This window comes from Scomber scombrus, chromosome 10, assembly GCF_963691925.1.
Source record: "Scomber scombrus chromosome 10, fScoSco1.1, whole genome shotgun sequence".
NCBI lineage: Eukaryota > Metazoa > Chordata > Actinopteri > Scombriformes > Scombridae > Scomber > Scomber scombrus.
This window is the reverse complement of record NC_084979.1, coordinates 5,984,415-6,006,272: the sequence shown is the minus strand read 5'-3', so window position 1 is coordinate 6,006,272 and position 21,858 is coordinate 5,984,415. Positions and strand designations below refer to the sequence as shown.

The 21,858-nt window shown below is 39.5% G+C and overlaps 1 protein-coding gene across 1 annotated transcript; it reads right to left on the bottom strand.

Annotated features, from left to right (window-relative positions):
• Positions 1-7,278: 7,278 nt before the first annotated feature.
• Positions 7,279-19,944, bottom strand: LOC133987393 (Krueppel-like factor 15). The gene is made up of 3 exons (XM_062426744.1): positions 19,788-19,944; positions 16,080-17,710; positions 7,279-10,337 (listed from the first exon to the last, which is right to left on the bottom strand). The coding sequence occupies exons 2-3, from the start codon at positions 17,612-17,614 to the stop codon at positions 10,169-10,171; spliced, it is 1,704 nt and encodes a 567-aa protein (XP_062282728.1). The 5' UTR covers positions 17,615-17,710; positions 19,788-19,944; the 3' UTR covers positions 7,279-10,168.
• Positions 19,945-21,858: the final 1,914 nt, after the last annotated feature.

The following is a 21,858-nucleotide window of genomic DNA, read 5'->3' as shown; positions in this document are numbered from 1 at the left end:
GGATGTGAATTCTGTCAACAGTTTTCATTTGAGACTACTTTCTATTGAAGTTGCCAATAGTCCCAATGGAAACTTTATATTATTTTTTCCCTCAAGGAAGCGAGCCAAAACTTTTACTGATGGTTATGTGGCTCCTGAAAATGGCTCAAACACTCTCCCCTCAGGCAATTTTCCATGTCTTAACTGCATGAATTGTAATGCAGTAATACACAGGCATGTTTCTGATTGAGATCATTTTGTACATAAACAAACACGTGTGATAAACTGTGACTAGTTTGATGCTAAATTGATTCACTAGGGCAAACCTGTGCTTTACCAACCGAGCCAAACCCGTGTGCAGGAAAGTTTTCCTTTAGTGAGGAGGATAAACATAGTGGCTCGTTTGAGGCTACTGTACAGTGACTCCATCCTCTGGAAGCTACTTTGCGTGCACCCAATTGCATAGTGTCCTGTGGGAGTTATTTAAGACATGTGGGCTCTCTGAAATACAATTGCCAGAGAGAGGACTCCATCCTGTCTTGTTGTCATAAACTTGGCTCTCAGTTGGCTGCGTAGCCTACAGTTGTTGACATACAGGAGAATTCCTCTCTCCTACATGTGAGTGCCGACATGTCTATTTTGTACGCCTGGTGTGCAATCAGTGTTTTTTCACATATGGATGTGTCGTGTGTGTCAAAGTGGTTTCTCCTGCTCCTACTCACTGTGTCTAACTGATGTACTGTTTACCAATCCATATTGTATTAGTCAGATGAAAAGAACTGTGCTGGCATTTCGTTGGACTCTAGAGACCCATCTCAGCACACTGTATGGTTGTATCAGTTCAGTTTGGACCTTTTTAATGAGCTGCCTAGCCAAGCAGAGGAGAAGAACATTGTGTGCTTTTTGCATTTCTGCTTCAGTTTAAAACAACAAAAGGAACACATCAGACATGATTGAGCTGTAAAAAGGACAAATATGCTAAAAACAAATATTAAAGGGCATAGAACATTTTATGCTACAAAGAAATATGCTTACATCTTTTAAATAAGCTGAGAAAATCCACACCATTCTTCTATCTTACCTTTAAATATGAGGCTACAACCAGGTGACTTACATGTACTTACACATACATAAAGGTGACTACTCACTAAATCTCACTATTAATTAATTAACTAATTAATACGTTGTATCTTGTTTGTTGAGCAGTCTAAAAAAATGTTTCTTAAAAATGTGCCCCAAATGTTGAACAACGGCCTCCCTAGTTAAATAATGTGGGAAATGGTGCCGAAAGTGGATATTTAAAAAAAGAGACAGATCTACATTATATATTGAATTAAATCCATATTTGGGGTAATATCTATAAGCCTTTATTAGCATGCTACACCCACCTCTCATTGGAGAAGCTGAAACAAGTACAACAATAATAAAGATGGTTCCCATTTTCAGCGTTGAGACAGATGATACGTAATGTAACATCTGTATGTGGTATATATTGTAGTACATAGTTCACCATAAAAAAATTATAAGAAAAACAATAATGAAACTAAGCTGAAGGAAACAGAGACTGACGACTAGCCTGACTCTCTATCATTTGTGCACATTACGTAATGACAGGATCCATTAGGTGACATCACTAAATGTGATGTTAAATAAACTAATTTAAAACCCACATGCACAACTCAGTCTCAGTACTGCACTGCTACAAAAAAGCGTTGTAGTGCAGACAACACATGCAATAAGTCATAATTGTCTTGAAGGGAAACCTGTCACAACATGTGAAAGTACATTACTGTAAAGGTAACACACTCCAACTCATATGCACACACGCATGCACACACACACACACACACACACACACACACACACACACACACACACACACACACACACACACAGTCTGATTTTTCTGATGTTGCAACATGTTAGATGTGTATTTGCTTGGGTTCTTTCATTAGCATATTTCTCCATTCTTTCCCTGTCTAAAACACACACTCAAGAGCTCACACCCACCCACACACACACACGCACACACGCACACACACACACACACACACACACACACACACACACACACACACACACACACACACACACACACACACACACACACACAGAGTTCTGAACTTGGCTGAGGGTTACAGGCAATTGCATAACAGTTATCATCTGATCCCACATGTCAAATCAGCACATGGGCTGTTGTAGTTTGCTGCAGGGTAACTTGCCTCTGACCTTCAGATTTGTGTACAGTATCTGTTTCTCCTGCTCCCTCAAACACTGACATGCTGTGAAGAGTACACACAGCTGTCTGCAACTTTTCAGGAACTGGAAAACCCTTTTCCTATGTTTTTTATTTACCATATCCCCACGCTATAGATTTAAAAAGTTGTTTTAAAATGCTAAATAAAAACGTTCTATGTATATATATAAAGAAATATGCCTGTTCACATTAAAAAATATATATTTATTTATTTATTTTTTTAAATGTTAGGCATTAAAGCTGCTTAAATAAAGTTTTGGCCACTAGGGGGCATAATATCACCAAATCAATCATATAGATACAAAAGTATGACTATTTCACAGTTTATTCAGTTATTTTACCATAGTTCTTTATGTTATTGTTTGGCTTTTGTTTGTATTTGTCTGTATTTCTTTACTCTTAAGTTTTTATGTTGTATGTCTCATCATAGGAGGTCCACCCAACAAGCCATTATGGGTTTGGTTGTCTCCTTCTGCAAATTTATATTTTGTTAGTTATTGTTTTCTTTTCACATCTCAAAAGCAGTGTATGTTTTACTTTTCTTGTATTATGTGTTTTTTTTCTTTACCTGCAATAAATGAACAAATAAACAAAAACATTATGCAGTTATTATGGTTAATATGCCAGTAAACAACACCACTTTTTACTTCAGCAGACACAGAGAGAGACATAATCATCCCATCAGATGAACATTGACGCCTCTACCTGTTTAGTCTCCAATAACCCCTGAGAAAAATGCCTGATTATTCAGCTGCTAGATGCCCCATTTTCAGCAGCCACTTGTTTGCTTTGTCACGTTTTGGTGCTACACATGTTGCTGGAATCACTGAGACCTTCTTTTTACAGTACTAGTTGTTCCTCTAATGCCCGATAAGGATAACTATCTATTAAACTGTTGAGAAATAATATATGCTCTTTATAACTTTAGATCTTGCCTTTTAATCAAATTTATACTTTAGTATACAGTTGAGTGTTGTCTGCATATTGGTTACAGAGCAAACAGTAGATTAGTGCAGATCAGCTCAAATATAATCAACTTAAAGCTATAAGCACAGACCTGTGGTGTCCATGGCAACATTATACAGTGCTTTCTGTTTGCATGATGGGAATTGAAGTGCCAAAACTCAGCTATACCTTTCACCACTCCTGTGCTGTTAATTTTTTCAAATTAATTTGTAATGCATATGTTTTATTTTATTACATAATCAATACATTACTACGGCAACATGGCATAGAATTTCTCATCAACATGGTTTTATATACCTGGGACACTGACACCCTATCCATGCAAAAAAACACAAAACAAAACAAAAAACTGTCTTGGTGCACATGCAATACCACTGACATGCAAAATGTCAGCATTTTGGAGAAGCCTAACTCATCGTGAAAATATAATGACATATATGACTTGCCTGGCTCAGACATAAACCTGTAATTGAAGGGAGTGAAAACCAAGCAAGAGGATCTTAAAGGGTTAATTTGAGTTTCTTTTCTGTAAATGCCTATAGGGCATGATGGAATTGGCTGAGATGCAACCACAGTTTCACTCTCTGGCTCTGTAAACAAACATAGCAGGAAACTAGGAAAAGCCACTATTAAACTTGTTTCAACTCATAAATCAAGCAATTTAACTTGATTTATATAGCAGCTTTCATACAGGTTGATGTAGTTCAAAGTGCACAGGTAATTGACAAGCCGATAAGACAGAACAAGTGTAGACAAAGGACAACATTAAGAAAAGTAACAAAAAACGATGAAGGAAATAATGATAAAATAATAAAAAATTTAGACCAATGCACATGAGAGAAAATAAGAATGTTTAAATAAAGTAAAATAAATAGGAGGAAATAAAAAATAAGAACAAGAGAAAAGGTTTATTAAAAGTTAAATTAGAGTAAATAAACTAGGTTAAAATAGAAATTGTTAAATGAAATAGAAAGTTTAAGCAAAGTTAGACTAAAACTAGGCTAAAAAAGAGATTAAAAAGACGAAAGAAAGACAAATAAAATTGATAAAAAAAATCAAACTAATAATAAAACAACATAAAATTAAGTAGGACAAACTTGCAAAAATTACAAAACAAATAAAAGAAAAATAGAATAAAAAGACTATAAACAATTCTTAATCAAAAGCCAGGCTTAACAGGTAGGTTTTGACTTTACTTATAAATATTTCAACACTTTCAGCTGTTCTCAGATCCTCAGGCAGTCTGTTACTAATGTGAGTGAAAGGTCTGCCTTAAAATTTTAAGTAAAGTCAACAAATACAAACAGTTCTAACACAACCAAATGTTATCTTGACTTAATATAACCCCCTTGTTTTTTCTGGATTTAGATAGTGACTTAGAACTTTAGTTGCTGCTATAGAGTCAGTACAAAAATAATGTGCTGTACAATGTTGATCTCAGTGACCTTTTTTTTTTGGAAAGGTCATTTAGATCACTGATGAGTTGAGTGAACTCTCAGCAGTCATTCAACTTATTTCAAGTCAAAACACGTCAAGTCATTTGTGTTACATGACTGTATCACCTAATGTATATCCTTTCAGGTCAACCCTATACTTTTCTTTGAACTGCTGCCATGTACCTCCACTTCTCATTGAGCACTAACTGAAATAAATTGACATGCCAATAAAAGTGGGGTTAAATATGTCTGTCACAAGCTCATCTATTTTTTAAGTTAAATTAAGTCAAGTTGTTTCAGGGCCAATGGAATTTAAAAAGTATAAGATATAGGATATTGTGTTAACATGCATGTAAGTTAATAGAATGGTATTAGACTGATTTAATTCTCCTGTTGCGTGTTCATACATGCTGACTTTGGCATTTCCAAGCAATCAGTGTTTGAGTATGCTTAGGTATTTGGTGTCCAGTAACATAAGTAACCGGTGACTTTTTTCCCTTTCAGAAAAACTTAGACTCACGGACATCAACAGAAAAGGGAGCCTCAATGCTAAACCTGAGACGAGAAGCCAGTAGAGTGTAGTTCAGATCCAGATGTGTTGAATTAAATCCTCCCATTGCCTCCCAGAATGCCTCTCAGACTGCACTGGCTCATAAATCAACATGATCTATATCCAGAACAGACATCACACAGACAGACACAGCTTGCTTTCGCTGTTAGCTGCTACCACTTTCTTAGCTTGCAACCTCTGTGCTTTATACACAATGACTCAGCAAACACGCTCAGCGCCAGAAAACAGCCAGGCGTTATTTAAAATGTTGCAAGGAGGCGGAGGGAAGACGGTTACGATAAGTGGTGGGGAGAGTCTGGATGAAGAGCAGAGAATGGGGGTATAATTTCCATGCAAATTGGCCATGTGGTACAAATCTTACATTGACATTCCTCACGTTTCCCAGCTTTATGTTCCTTATGCAACTTTACGGGAAACACTTTTTTTTGGTCTTTCTCCCTGAGCTACATGTGGGTAAAAAGCAGAAGAAATATGACTTGGAGTGGCACTTGATAGCTGTTGAAATGGCAGCACAGGATGTTATGAGATTTTAGGAATAAACATCTCTACATTTATGAGAATGAATACAGTTTCCTGACTTGTGTAAATGAAAGATGGTAATGTGTTGAAAGCCAAAAAGTAATATCTGCCATGGAAGATGAAATCTGCAATAATTTGTTTGACTTGGAGGCAGTGCAATAAGCTGGCAACACTGATGTATTATCACCTTATGAAGTGGATATTGCTAAGTTGTTACAAAATTGTTGCAACATCCAGTAGATACAGACAAACATTAGCATTCATTTGGAGTTTATTTCTGGCAACCTGATAAATGCCAAATATTCACTCCAACTCTTATGGAAAATTTGTGACTCTTTAGCTGTTGAAAGCCCCACTGTGTTCACCAGCTAAGTGCTAGGTTTTTGTCTGTGGCTAGCAGGTAGCATACAGCGGGTTTTATAGCAGTCTAACAGATATGGGCCATAAAACCAAAACACTTAGCTCTAAAGAATAGTATAACATTTTGGGAGGAAAACGTATTCACTTTATTTCTAGAGTTAGATGATAAGATGTTCATATCTGACTGCAACATATGAAGTTACAGCCAGCAGCTAGTTTGCTTAGCTAATCTAACTTTGTCCAAAGATAACAACATCTATATACCAGCACTTCTACTGCTGCGTTAACATATTATTGCTCATTTAATCGGTGCGAACGTCTCTCCAGCTCACTTAAATTTAAGTAAATTGCAGTCAGTGGTTTAGATATGTATTCCAAACATAATAATTAAAACATTTTGTATTTCTCAATTTCAAAAGGAGACTCTCTTTGCAGTCAGTGTTCACCATATAATTAGCACTGACACATAAATCAAAATGCAGTCTACACTACATTTTGCCACTGTGGCTTAGTTGGTTTGTGCTTGCCTGGTAAGAAACAGATCATGGTCATGAATCATTGTGGTTTATGTAAATCTCTCTTCTAATTATCTAATTGTCCCTCCCTATTGTGAAATGTCCTCATTATTATTTGTGGGGCCAGAGATCTGTCAGTATCATTCAGTTCCAATGAGAGCTAATTGAAAGTCATATTTCACGGCATGTCTCTTTTAATAAAAATACCAAATATCATATTAAATCAAGTAACTTTTGAAAAAAGACACATTCATTATCTTACAAGTGATACATGTATTTTATAAGCAATAAAACACACCCTTGTTCTTTTCAAGACTAAGTAAGCCAATGCTACTGCTAACGCTTTACTTGGACAGGTAGCTTATGGTGGCCAATGTAAGCTGACAATAGCAAACTTTAGCAGTGTAACTAAGATTACTGTGTCACTTTTAGCAGTTAGCATTATCCTACTTGTGGCAGCAGTCACCTTTTTATGGTAACATCATATTCAGACTCAGTAAAAGCTAATTATATGTTGCTAGTTATAATTTCTAGCGCTTAGATAAATTGCCCAAACTTAAGCCTCAATTTGACTTATTTACTGGGCAAACCAAGTCATTGAATTCTACTAAAGGAAACATCAGGACAGCGATGTAAAGAAAGAGACCAAGATAAAAATTGAGACTGGTCTTTGGTTTTGGGATTTTTATTGTAAATGTGTTTTACATAGAAGAACAAAAGCAAAAATATAACATTTGTAGCAACTCTTTTTGTATTTAAGTGTTAATCAAGCACATTTAAAACAGACTGTCACAATACATTATATTGTACTGCATTTTGCACCTGTCAAAATATGTGCAAGTCACAAAACTGTTACATAAATGCATTCAAATGCGGATCCATGGATGAATCATGAAACATTTTATGAGCTGTTTTAATAATGTGTCACGTAAACACCTGACAAAAAAGTTGCCATATTTTTTTTACACTATATATATTTGAATTATCATGTTATGTACACTTTCTTTACATATTTTTAAAAAATGTTCACAATCACAGAAATCATTAGAAGAATATTTCCGTTCTCCTTCCAAATGCACATTCAGTATTTACATACATTCATGGGTTCACATAAAACACCCACTCAGAAAAGTGTCTTTTCTGATTGTAGCTATGGAAGGAATGCCTGGCAGAGATAATACACTTTCCCCATACAGCGTCTTATTCACGTGCTGTGCACTAAACACCCAAAGGGTTTGTCAAACATTGTAGGTTTCAGCGAATCAAACATATCCAAAAACAGCCGGTTTAAACTGATACATTCCTATCTTCAAACCATTTCAATACTTAATGTTGTCAACTGATCCTTAGCTTCGACCTTATGGCACAACAATCCATCTCTGGACTCTGTGCAGTAGGCATTTTGTGTTCCCCCCCTTCCCCCCCATGATTCATTTGGTTTAATTCAACTGAGATGCAAAAAACAGAATAAAGAAATCTATACATGTACATGTAATGTAATGAAAAGCAAAAGAGTCACTGTTCCCTTACAGTACAAAGACAAAGGCAAGAGATTTCATATGTTCAAAATGACAGATAATAGTGTTTTCTGGGTGCTTTTCACTGCTAACAAGTAGACCAGAGTAAATGAAAGAGATTGCTAAAGATTTCCTATGAATTTGTTATTTGATGCTGTAGCTGCATACATTTCTTTTCTAGAGTAACAAGTACAAAAAAACAAACAAAAAAACTGTTAAATTTGATATGTAAATCTTTTCATTTCATCTGATATGTAAATATTTTAATCTCTATTGAAATTAATGTGTTGGGAGAAGCAGAAAAAGCTAAAACTTGATTTGGTAAGAGAAGAGGCTCTTATGGGCGCAAACTGAAAACTCTTTTTTTCTCAACTGACACCTAAAACATTCCAAATATTTAAGCGAGTCTATGTAACTTTTGAAAGAAGACATAGCACATTCATTATCTTACAAATGAAAAGTTTAATTCAGACACTCCCTTTCTTAATCCAATACACTCAGAGGTTTTCCCGCTGCAACCTCTGGTATGACAAGTAGCTTATTGGGGCTAACATTGGCTAAGGTTAACAAACTTTACATAGATATTGCTGCGTAGCTGACATCACTAAGTCAAATTTATTAGTTATCATTATCCTATAATTGCCACTTGTGGAAACAGTGGACACCATTGCATAATCTTAATTTTAAGATTATGAAGTTACATAACCTCGCACAAGACATTTATTTTTATGGTCTGGGTGAATTTGTTATTGATGATGTTGCTGTACACAATTCCAGTTTCAACTAAAGAGCAACAAGCACAAAAATTCCAGATGTTCATCTTTTCATTCATTTCCCATGATGTATAAAATGTCAGTCTGTATTGAAATTACTATGTGGGAAGAAGAGTGATTTGAAGCTTTTTCTTGTTTCTCTTTGTAGTTTACCATGCTCTATTATTTTAATATTACTTTGACAGCAGTGGTATGAAGTAACAAATGATATGGTTAACATCTTAAGAGAACATGACAAAACCAAGAGACAAATGTTTGTCTCTATCTATACTTTCATGATATGATGCAAAGTAGCACCATATCATGAGTTGAAAATAGTTGTGCTTCATTATTGGATGAAGTCTTTTGACCAGTTGATACAAACAAGGTGTTTTTTGAAGAACAATAATTCACAATGTTGTAAAATTCTACGCAGTATGGGCAGATGACCAGAAATTTGTGTCAGTGTAAATTACGTCGTGATATGATCTTGGTGGTGAGCAGTAATTCAACATGAATTTGAGCTTTGTTTTTCAGTTTGAGATTACTACAGTGTGTTTATTCCCTGTAATTAAACTCAAAGGAAACAAAGAGATTCATTCAAAGCTAAAGGAATGTTGACACATCGTCTATGAAGAAAGAATTAAACCAAGGCCCCTCGATAGTTCCCAATACTTCTTAATACAATGTCCAGTAAGTTCTTGTTGCTGGGCAACAAATACATTTCAAGACATTAAGAAATTAGTTTTTGCTAACAGCATTATCTTTCAACAACATTTGGCTCCAGGAAGGTAAAAAAAAATCACTGGGGGTTTTAAATAGTAGCAGACCCCTTTTACTGATATAAGGCTTTTGACTCCAACATGAACAATACCACACACCTCAAAGTGAAAAAATACTCTTTCTTCAAATTAGAATAGATTTGAGTGAGACAAAAAAAGTATACAAGAAGCTTATTCCACCTGTGAGGCTGTTGTGTCAAGTAACAGTTTTCTGTTTTTAGTTTAGTTTTTTTACAGTCTTTTCCTCGCCACCCAATAAATTATCACAGTACCATGAATGTACGTCACGCGTACATATTTGAACATAAACACACACGAGCAAAAGAGTCCTGCACGGACTCCTTTTAAAGGGTGTTTGGACTTTCACCCCCCTCCCTCTCTGTCTTTCGTCACAAACACGCACACATACAGGAACCCCCCCCCACCCCGAACTCTCTCTCTCCAGCCCTCCATTGCCCCCCCTCCTCCACCCTCCTCTGCTTAACGTCAGTCTGTCAGAGCGGGGTTAGGGGGGTCAGTTTGCAGAGCGTCCTGTCCTGCTGCTTCGTGGAAAGCGGTGGACTTTGAGGTGTTTCGACAGGTGATCACTGCGGGCAAACTTCTTCTCGCAGACGATGCACTGGTATGGTTTCACTCCGGAGTGGGAGCGCCGGTGTCGGGACAGCTCATCCGATCGGGAGAACCTGCCGGAAGGAAACCCAGGATGTGATTTATGAAATATGTTTTCCGAATATCTTTTAAACCAAAATTCTCCACTAAAAAGCTCCAATTTTGTGTTTTATTCTTTAATCACAATTGCAAATGAAGAGTCAGTAGTTTAAAAAACTGACATGTCTAAGGAAAATACGTCTGTTCTTTTTAAATTGTCCAACTTTTTAAAATAAATGAACCAATCTGTTTGTATACAGAATCTCCTATGTAGAAATAATGGACCCAGTCAAGCTTCAAGCTGCCAAATAACATAAAAGCTATGTCAAGCTGTTTTATATGAGGGTAATCTGAGAAGTGTGACGCTACACATGTGCGTTGCCCTGCATCTTCTCTGTGAAGTTTAAGAGGTGTCCCATATTTAGCTCAACACATGAGCTGGTCTATTCCTGGCTTGCTCCGCTGTGGTCTCTATGGGCCCCGGACAGCTTGGATACCGTGACAGTGAAGGTTTAAGTGGATGATAGCGTAGTGCCTCTTGTATATGTCTTTGTGTGTAACTGTATGTATTAGCAAAGCTGTTAAAATCAGATTAATCTGTAACACGGATTGATTTCCCGGCGTGTTTCCAGTAGCAGCAGGCGATAACTTAGAGATGTAAAGACATCCCTCACAGTTATTACAAACCATTTCCACCCTAGACATGGATTACACAACCAGTCTATTCATCATTTTAATGGCCCAGCAGTAAAAAGAAGATAACTGACAGAGCTTATAAAGTTAAGCTGTGGATGTTTCAAAAGCCAATAACCGCGAGACAAATCATCAAACCTGTGGACTGATGTGGTATTTCACCTAAAAGTCTGCATTGAGTGTTGGCTTGGCCTATCTAGCTTGGAATATTTGGCATAGATTTTAATTGATGGTTAAATGTATTGTACTGGCTTCAAGGATGCCACGTGGTTTTGAGATTCCTAAAAAGGTCTTCGAAAAACTTCAAGTCATTGAGATGAAACTCAACCTTGTAGACGCACAAAAGCACAAAAACAGTGTAGGGAGATGATACACTCTGCAATGTATAGTGAATAAATAATTAACAACAAACTTTATGATGGTGTTAAGTTAAATCTGCATTATTTAATCATTTTTGGGCACTGGGGGGAGCAGCACAGCTACTGAAAAAACCCTTACCCACCCAAACCATTGCCATATTATCACCTTATTAAGTTGTTAGGGTGGATGTGTTAGCACACAGTTGCCTATTATCACATCCAGCAGACTCATGGTAACATTAGCATCTGTGGCTTAAATGTGACACTAATCTGAAGATCAGCAGTTTGATTCCAGGCTCCTTCAGTCCACATGTCGAGGTTCCCTTAGACAAGATACTGAACCCCAAATTGCTCCTGAACACTGTGCTATCGGTGTGTGGGAAAGATTAGCTCCTCCTGATGAGCAGGCACATTGCATGGCAGCCTGCCATCAGTGTATGAACATGTGTGTGAATAGGTGAATGTGGCTTGAATGTGACCACTCACACACTTTGAGTGGTCGGAAAACTAGAAAGACCCCATACAAATACAGTCCTGTTACCATTAGCATTCATTTGGAGCCATGTTTGGAGCCTGTCAAATATAAATCCACTACTGCCTCTCCTCCACTATGTTCACCAACTAGCTGCTAACTTTGCTGTTCAGGTAGCATACAGTGCTTTTATCAGAGCTTGAGAGACACTCCAATGCCTATTGATGTGCAGCCAAGCGATAATTCTCCTTAGTTTCGTCACTATGAGCTCTATGAGCACTATGTTTGATTTATTTTTGATAAAGAAATGCAAACTACTGCAGGTGACAAAGACCTCGAGGCTAAAATGACTGTGATGACTCATCTGCCATTTGACAGCTTTCGCAGATGTTAAAGAGATTAACTGGGCCTCTTAATCCAGAGCACCAAGAGGCATAGCATTATTAAGATAAAAATCTGAAATGAGATCAGTCTCTGTACTTAAATGTGGCTGGACATTTGTTGCTTAAAGTAATGTGACGGGCACACACATTACACTCTATAAAGCTGTACTATATCAACTTCAAGCTGGGGCATGATAGAAACCATGTATTTCCTGACTCAAACTGGGCCTGAGCCCAACTATAACATACTGTACCGGGGAGGATCTTTCAACAGAACATGCATTTAAGACTTATGCAAATAGACAGCCTGATTGTTCTTTAAATCCATGTTTTTTTGGGACGACTGATTATGTGCCAGTTCTCTCTCTCTCTCTCACACTCTCGTTCTCTCTCTGTCTCTTGCAGCCATACCATCTGTCTCTCTCTCTCTCAAACTCATTCCCTCTCTTGATATATCTTCCACTCTTTCTTTCCTAAGCTACATTGTGTAAGGTTTTTCAGCTCAACATGATCCTGGGATGGGAGTTCATTGAACTCTTAACTCCAAGGGTGGAGGTGCATGGTTTTTGCACCTTAAGTCCTCCGGGCGGCTTGGCACGGTCCCAGCAAAACATAGTATACATATTAGCGTGGGCGCTGTGGGAAACACGTTCGCAGGCTTTGTTCTAGCTTGTCCCTACACTCAGCTTTGCAGCCAACAGAGCGTAGTGAAAACAGGTGGGGCAGTCAGGTTTGTTACACACCTGGAAAATTACAGTAACAAAGATACAGGCATGCAGACATACAATACAAAATTTTTATTTGTCATCTTTGTGTTTCTTCTGTCCCTTTTGTTTATTTTATCCGGTCAGCTTATAGTTCTTTGTGTCTCTTGTCATTGTGAAAGTCAGTTTAAAGTCAATGTAAACTCAAAGGGATATCGCATTAATGCATGACTGCACTAATCAATGACAGAAGTCCGCCTCCTACATGCAATCGTATATACAGCCAACCATGAAAACTCTTTTGACTGCTTTTCCTGAGCGGATTTTATCTTTTAACCAGAAAAGCCAGATTCAATTCCTCCTTTTTTGCAAAGCTGCAAAGTCTTTCAACCTCACCGACCTCCCTGCAGAGGTCAGCAGGATAGCTATGATATGTATAGATAGATAGAAATCACCATCTTCCTGACAGATAGTAAGATATGCCTCTCTTTCCTCTCTTAATGCCTCTTCATTGTGCAAAAATAAATACATCTAAAGATAAATCAAAGTGTGTCACCGCCTGACAACATTGTTTCGTTGTAAGGATGTATGCATCAGCTGACAAGGACAACAAGCCGCTGCCCCGATGACAGATGTCGAGCATGCACGCATGCAAACACACACACACACACACACACATACACACACACACACACACACACACACACACACACACACACACACACGTCAAAGTGTTATTACAGCAAACTGTTTGGTTTTGAGCCCAGCCATCCAACACAAACCTCACATTAGAGTCTCCATGCAGGTCTGAGTTGAGCATACTTCATGCTCCTGTATGCATTGCCTGCATGTGTTTTTTTAAGTGTTGACATGTGACTCTCCCTATACATCCGGATCTGCACATGAACATAACATAAACCTAACAGCCAGAGAGAAAGAGAGGGAGAAAAGAAACTCTGCAAAGATAAAATACGACTTGGTATATGTAGTTGTCCGACTGATGAAATACCACTTCTCCCTACTTCAGAGGATCCAACACATGGATCTATTCGAAGGTTACAAAGGGGAAAAGGTGCCTGACTCCCCAATTCGTTTCCATTTCCTGGCCCAGAGGGAGAGGAGCAGGGAAAGGGCAACTGTATAATACAGTATATTGCTGCTGTCATGTAAAATATTTTGGAAATGTAGTTTTGGGAGCGCTGGGGGTATTATGTTTTAAGGTCAGATAAAGATATGCATCGTCCTGAGTCTGAGTGCCTACAGTGCATTAAAGAAGCAGTGAAACCCTTTCAAACTCTGAAAAATACACATTCCTTAAGGTTAAAACAAATGTCTTATGTGCTGGTTTCCTACCTGACAGCTGGAAAACATCTGCAAATTTATGTTAAACTTTACCTAAAGTTACAGTATCATTTGAGCAGTATGTTTAGGATATAGTACAGCTTTAGGGATATATTTCCAGTGGTACCTATGCACTGTAAGAGACAGACAGAAGCTCTAAACTATATGATTGCTTCATACGATTATGTAGAAAATATAACTGCTGCCTTAGAGAGATAAGCCACTAGTTAAACAGTTTCTATTACTATTGTCATATCCTGGACTCGAAACTAAAATTAGACCACCGCAGTGCAGCTAATGCTATGTATTATATTTCATCATTCCATGTTTTTTGTGCTTCCATCTGTAAAGCAAATTTCAAACTGGAAACAGCAGTGTGTCCATGTGTCAGCCAAACAATAAGCGATGTTACATTAGAAAATAGAAAATCCTCATTGTCCAGAGTACAAGACATGGTTCACCATGTTTGCCAAATACTGTTCTTGACTTGTACTGATGTCACGTGTATCAAAGTTTCTAAATTATTGTATAAATATCTTTTAAGCGGAACATCTTGCTGCAATTCTGGACTGTGAGTTGCCAAGTTGACAAATCTTTTCAAGATGCAAGAACATTTTCTATTTTGTCCAGGATATCTTGATATTACATAATATCCTTCTTTTTTAAATACTTGAATAACCCAGACATGATGGATATTGTGTAAACAAAGTGTCAGATCTGGAGGATTTGAAATGGCTGCAAGTGCAGTACAGACTCTGCACAGTGTGCTGTTGCAGGGTGAAGCCTGGTCACTGATAACTTTGGATAGAAGAGTTTAATTTTTATTCTTACTCAGATGAAGGCAATGATTAAAAGACAGAAAGGAGACATGGGGCAGTTTGCTGTCTTGGAGTCTTTTAAAGAATGCACAATGGATTGAAAATGAATTGCTTGCACCATGAGAGTCTGTCTGAATGAAAAACTTTGAACTTTTAATTCTGCAATAATTCAGTACATCTCTGATGCATGAATATGCGTGTGTGAAGTGGTTGCAGACAGTAAGCAAACAAGTGCAATAACTAGCAGAGGGCAAAGTCTGCATGCAGACAACTTCAAAAGGTACTGTTATCTAATCTACAACTTTACCATGGTACAAAAACACACAGATAGCGAGAACACACAGCCAGCATGTAGAATCTAACAAATTATAACTCTCTTAAACACATTTGAAGTCATATATGCCGAAGACAGGCCATTTCCCCTTCTACTTTCCTTCCTCCTCCTCCTGAATCCTTATAATATAGTATTTATTCCCCCATAAAACCATTATCTCTAGTGTAAAACAATATCTTGTTTTTTTTAAACAAAATGGGGACTTTGAACCATTGCCTGTTTCTGTAAAAAGGATGAAAACCTTCCATCATGTTTCATCCCCCAGAAAGCACTAAAACAAGATAATAAACCATCTTCCTGCTACTGCACTTGATGGATTAAGATCTGTACTTTCTTAAAGAGTGTCACATTCTCTTCTTAGTTGTAACAACCCCAGAGTAAAGAGTATATCCATGACTGCTCTCGTCTCTAATGTGCAACACTTTCTAGGTCTCTTCAAAGTCAACACAGATTGGGAAATGTCAATTATCAACAGCGGAAGTTGATAACCCTGGTTACTGTAATCTGTGTAGTGTAGATAAACATATAGATCAGTCCACACTGCAGTTGCGTTACACTGTACAATTTATCCACCCATCTATCAATCAGTCATCTCCATCCACTCATCCAATCTTTGATCACTTCAAGCTGCAAATGTGTATATATGCTTTCTATGATATCTGGTCCCGCTCACCTCCATCCACAGCCGGGCCATGTGCAGGCGAAGGGCTTCTCCCCCGTGTGCCTCCTCAGGTGAGCTTTAAGGTGGCTGCTCTTGGTGTACATCTTGTTGCAGCCGGGAAAAGAGCACTTGTGCATTTTAATAAGGTCTGCTACAGCACTCTTCTGGTACCTCTGGCCGCCGGCGAGCACACCCGCAGCCGAACCTCCGCCCAACCCGCCTTCCCCGAGCCCCATGGGTTTGGCGGCAATGGGAACCGGCGCGATACGGACAAATTTGGACGAACAAGCGCCTCCATTTTTGCCTGCATTAGCAATGTTTGCTGGGGAAAGCAGCTGAGGCACCAAGGCAAAGGTTTGCCCCTGGATGTTAACCAGGAGCTGGGCGATTTTGATATCCGATTGGGCCTGTGTTGCCTGGGATTGGGTTTTCTGGGGTTGGGCTTGCTGGGTGACAGCATCTGATATGGCACTGGGGCTGGGCTCTTGTTTGATCTGTATGGGCTGGATTTGTAAGATGACAGGCACACTGGAGGCAGCATTGGTACCATCTGATGAGGCTGACGGTGATCCACAGTCCTCCTGTTTGATCCCATCAACTCCACTAAAAGAAGAACTAGTGCCAGCTATACAACTAGCATCCACTGTTGATGGTGAGCTGTCCATGTCAGAGGCACATGGTGTATGTTTGGTCTCTGTGTAGGAGGACAGTGGAGAATGAGCCACAGGCACAGTCTGATCTGAGTTCTGCAACGCTGATATGACTTCTCCCGCTATTGTCCTTGTACTTTCCGCCTCAACGTCCTCTGGCATCTGTGACATCTCTTCATCACTCCCCTCCTCTTCTTTCTCCATCGCCACCACCATGTTCTCCTCCAGGAACTCCTCAATCTCCTCCAGGGTGGGCTGAAAGAGGAGCGCTGCAGGATCCTGCAGCTCGTCTAAGAAGACGGGGAACTCGTAGCTGTCGTCTTTGGCCTGCTGCTGGAGGACACTCAGCCGTTGCTCCCTCTTGGACTCCCAGGCCAGGCCCATGGGTAAAAGGGGAGCAGTGGGAGACGAGGAGGAAGAGGAAGGTGGGGAGGATAGGGACAGAGATGAAGATGCAGGAGAGGAGAGAGAGCTGCTGCTGGCATTATAGTTTATTGAGGTGGTGAGGGATGCCTGTGAGAGAAGGAGGTCCAGCAGGCTGTCTTGACTCTCTCCTCCTGAAGAGCTCCCACTGCTCCTGCTGCTCCTGCTCTCGTAGCTTGAGCTGAGAAGGTGCTGCGATGTCTGCGACGAGGACTCGGGGCTGGAGCAGAGGGAGGAACGAGGGCTGGAGGAGTCGCTGAGGTCATCCTCAGACTGGTGAGGCGAAGACGAGAGTGTCACCCCTTGGTAGGGGTGGTGGTGGTGGTGGTGGTGGTGGTAGATACATGCATCAGTTACCATGATACCCGGTGACACGCTACCATTGGCGTGGCAGCATGGGCATTTATAGTCAGACCCCGGGGAGCGGGTGTAATACAGGAAGGTCTCCTCACCAAGCGGCAAGTGATCCACCATTCCTGTGCGGATGAATGGCAGCTGGACTCTGCTGTGAAGATCAAGCTGTTCTGCTGAAGATTGGCTGAATGTTGATAAAAAACTGTGTTCTTCCTCCTGCAGAAGACAAATGATTGTTCATCAGTTATAACAATGAAAAAAATGTCTTTGATATTGTACATGAGTCTAAAACCACTTTTAAGTAAATCTGAATCAAAGTTAAATTTTACTTTACAGTCAACAGTTTTGTGCACTAATGTAACCCATCCAATTCTACAAACTAGCACGACAACACAGTTAGTCAGAAAAGGATGAGGAGGAGGATGGGGACAGAGAGGAAGATAACTGGTGTTATAGCTTCATGAGGTGGTGAGGAAGACCTGCTGAGAGAAGGGGGTCCAGCAGACTGTCTTGACTCAGCCTGCTCAGTTTAGACAGACTGACTGCACTATGTGGCCAGTCTGACTTTAAACTGTGAGGTTAATGTTTTACAAGATAGTTCTGCAGGTTTATATAAAAATGTGTAAACCAGTATACAGATGGAATTTTACCATTTGGTTTCTATGCACTACCTGTTGCTTGTTCAAGAGGTCTGATGGCGCTCCAAAAGGAAAGTCAACCACGTGTGAAAGAAGTGGAATTTGAAGACTCTCTGTGTGTGTGTGTGTGTGTGTGTGTGTGTGTGTGTGTGTGTGTGTGTGTGTGTGTGTGTGTGTGTGTGTGTGTGTGTGTGTGTGTGTGTATGTGTGTGTGTGTGTGTGCTGCAGCTGCTGGTGCTACAAGCTGACCATGTAGAATCAGGGGTTCCCATTTCTCACCATCTCACCTTCTAAGATAAAGCCGCACAGTTCTCCTGTCATTTAATGGTGTGCTTCTATTTATTTCTCCCTTGTGGCCCTTATCATTGCTTGCTAAGGGCCACAAGGTAAGTATTTATCACTTAAAGAAAAACAATTGCAATGCTAAAATGACATATAGGGGGGCTATATGCACTTGGAATACAATAAAACCGCAAAGTTCCACCAGTTACAGCAAAATAATGCAGTCCAGGCGGTTGACATGCCCGTGGTGATATTTCATGAGTGTAAGATCAGCAGATTTCACTGAAATGATGAGTGAAGGATTTAATATCTATTTTTATCCAAATAGTTCAAACAATGCACCATGTCTACATTTACATGGATTAAAATGCAAAACATTATCAAATGGCTTTAAATGCAATGAGTAGCTTATGATGATTAAACATGACGTTAAAATCCCCTTTTTAAAGCTTTAAAAGGCTACATGTGTATTGAATGCACTCAACAAAATGAATGTGCGCCCTCTTCTGTAGAGCGAAAAAGCAGTCAGTTTTTTCCAAAGTCAGTCTAGGGACCTCCAGGGGTCCTCAAACAGATTCCAGGTGCCTCAGTAAATAGTTTAATGTCATCATAATTTTAGAAACTTTGAGTTATGTGATCGCAATCACACAAGGTTAAAGATTATCCTTCTTATGATGCTTTAGAAGCTGTTGTTTCTCACCTTCTTTGTTATTTAGAGATGTAAATCCAATATGCGACTCAGATATGATTTATGTGATAAAGTCATATGACATCGAGCGGCTGAGGTGTTTTGCTGCTGTACCTACGCGATAGATCATGGAAAAAAAGTTTTGGAAACACATCAGCTTGGCCAAGTCTTAAGTCATTTGATCACAGTAACCCTGTCGCACCGAAATATCTGAAGAGTTCGACAGCATGATGCGCTCCTCCACGCTGTACGAGGTTAAGTTAAGGTTAAGCTCGGAACTTATTTATGGCCTATTTAACACTGCGGACCGTGACAGTGACTGTCAAGCCACAGGGAGAAAATAAACCCCGATATCAAGTAAGAAAAATACAAATAAAAGATGAATTAAAAATAAAATATTCAATCAGATATGTCATGCGCTGCATTTTCGATTTATATGAGTTATTAGTGTGAAAACAGCAGCTGCACATACAGTATAATATCACTGCATCGCCATAAGCTTGAAAGCTTCACATGCAGTATAGCGAGCAGATGCCTCCAGCGAAGCCATGCTTGACTGTACTTGACAGCGACAGACAGAAACACACGCACACACACACACACACACACACATATATATATAAACAAGCGCTTTTCAGTCCACTGTTCAAATCACACCAAGCCTGCCGACTGCTTCTGCACTCACCTGTATATGTGAGGAATCCAAGATTGCGCTTCTTACCGCTAAGCGCTCTCCACCTGAAAGTAGCTGTCAGTGCGTAATCGTGCGTAATGGCAATATAACTCCAAGACACGGTCTTTGCATAGCTTTACTCCACCACGCTCTCTCTCTCTCTCTCTCTCTCTCTCTCTCTCTCTCTCTCTCTCTCTCTCTCTCTCTCTCTCTCTCTCTCTCTCTCATACAAATACACACATGCACACACATGCACACAATCTCTCTCTCTCTCTCTCTCTCTCTCTCAAAATCTCTCTCCCCCTATCTCTCTCTCTCTCTCTCTCTCTCTCTCTCTCTCTCTCTCTCTCTCTCTCTCTCCAGAGGGCTGGTAGTTCGCTTAACCGTCACATGATCAGAGCTGGGTATGTTATACCAGTTAAAATAGGGGGTCGGCTTATGAAGGCTCGCCTGCTTGGTGCGCCTGCATTGGCTGTCGTCGTAAGGAGGCCGGCCGTCAATGGAGAGAGGGATTGTTTGTGTGTGTGTGTGTGTGTGTGTGTGTGTGTGTGTGTGTGTGTGTGTGTGTGTGTGTGTGTGTGTGTGTGTGTGTGTGTGTGTGTATGTGGGCCACATATATAATGTACATATAAGTACATATAATGACAACAGGGGACTTATATAGTGTGTTGTCATGCTTTATTTACATTGTTACACTATTCCCAAGAGGGCTTTTTGACTGTGTTACACCTGTTTTATGTGTCACACAGTATTGCAATGCATTGTGACATCATATAATAATATTGTCTGTAAGGCTTCCAGTTGTTTCTGTTGTAGTGTGACTGAGTCATGTAATAGCTCTGTGGGATGAGAGTTTTTATCCGGGGGAAATAAGTTAAAGGTTTGCCCTCTTTCAGAAAATTCACCATAATAAGCCCATATTATTACCATATGTTACTGTATTTGACACTTACAATTAGTATCTCAACTTATATTCATCACGCATTACGATATTTTATCTGCTAGGATCTGGAGGAACAAATAAAGGCACACATATCCGCCTTTTAGTTCACAGGCGTCCTCTCTGCTGCCTAGAAAGCACACTGAGCTTTAGCCTGTTGCAGATGACCATGACTGAATAAGAGTCTGAGTGACTGAGTGACTGAGGGGGCTATTGAGTGAGTAAGTGAGTGTGTTTACATGCTGCCTAATAACATCAGTAATAGAACTTTTGCTTTCACTCCAACTGAGCAGACCTCATATAAACACCTCCGCTGGGCCGAAGTAACTTTACTGGCTCCAAGCTAATTTGATTTGCTTGCGTAGGTTAAGATTACCTTCGGTGTGTTTGGATAAATGATCCACTTTCAGCCTGCTTGTAAACACTAGGAGTGCTTCAATGTGTATTTGTATACAGTACTGAGTCAGTGGCTATTATGGTGTGTAAAAGGATACACATAGATCACACTGAGGAGGTCTGTTTTGCATATATAAGACCCATTGAATATTAGCCGATACTGCTATTCCTAATACAACTGCTGCTAACACTGCCACTACTACTGCTACAACTACTGACACTGGTACTACTACTGCTACTAATGATACTGAAGCTACTGCTACTGCTCCTATTGCTTTACTGCTATTACTTCTTATGCTACCATTACCAGGCCCGATATACCACTGCTACTAATATTGGTACAACTACTGCTGCCAATACAGCTACTGTTCCCAAAATTGCTACGTACATATTGCTATTACTAACAACACTTCTGCTACTGCTAAAAAAATACAATATTGCCAAAGCCACAAAGACTGCAGGTATAACCACTTCCTACCACAAGTAGGCTTTTTTCCCCAGAAAACGTTTTGATGTGTTACATTAGGCACAACACAGGTGCAAATACTTATTTAAGACAAATGATTGGTGAATTCCATTTGACTGCTTCAGCTTCGGACTTACTTGAAGAGAGACATCATTAATGTTATTAGGAACACCTGTGCTTCTGCTATGATATGAACTGTCTGCTGTGAGAAAGGTTTATAAAATCATTCCCACTGCAGCTACTACATAAATGTCTAACACGATTCTGTCGGTGAGAACATT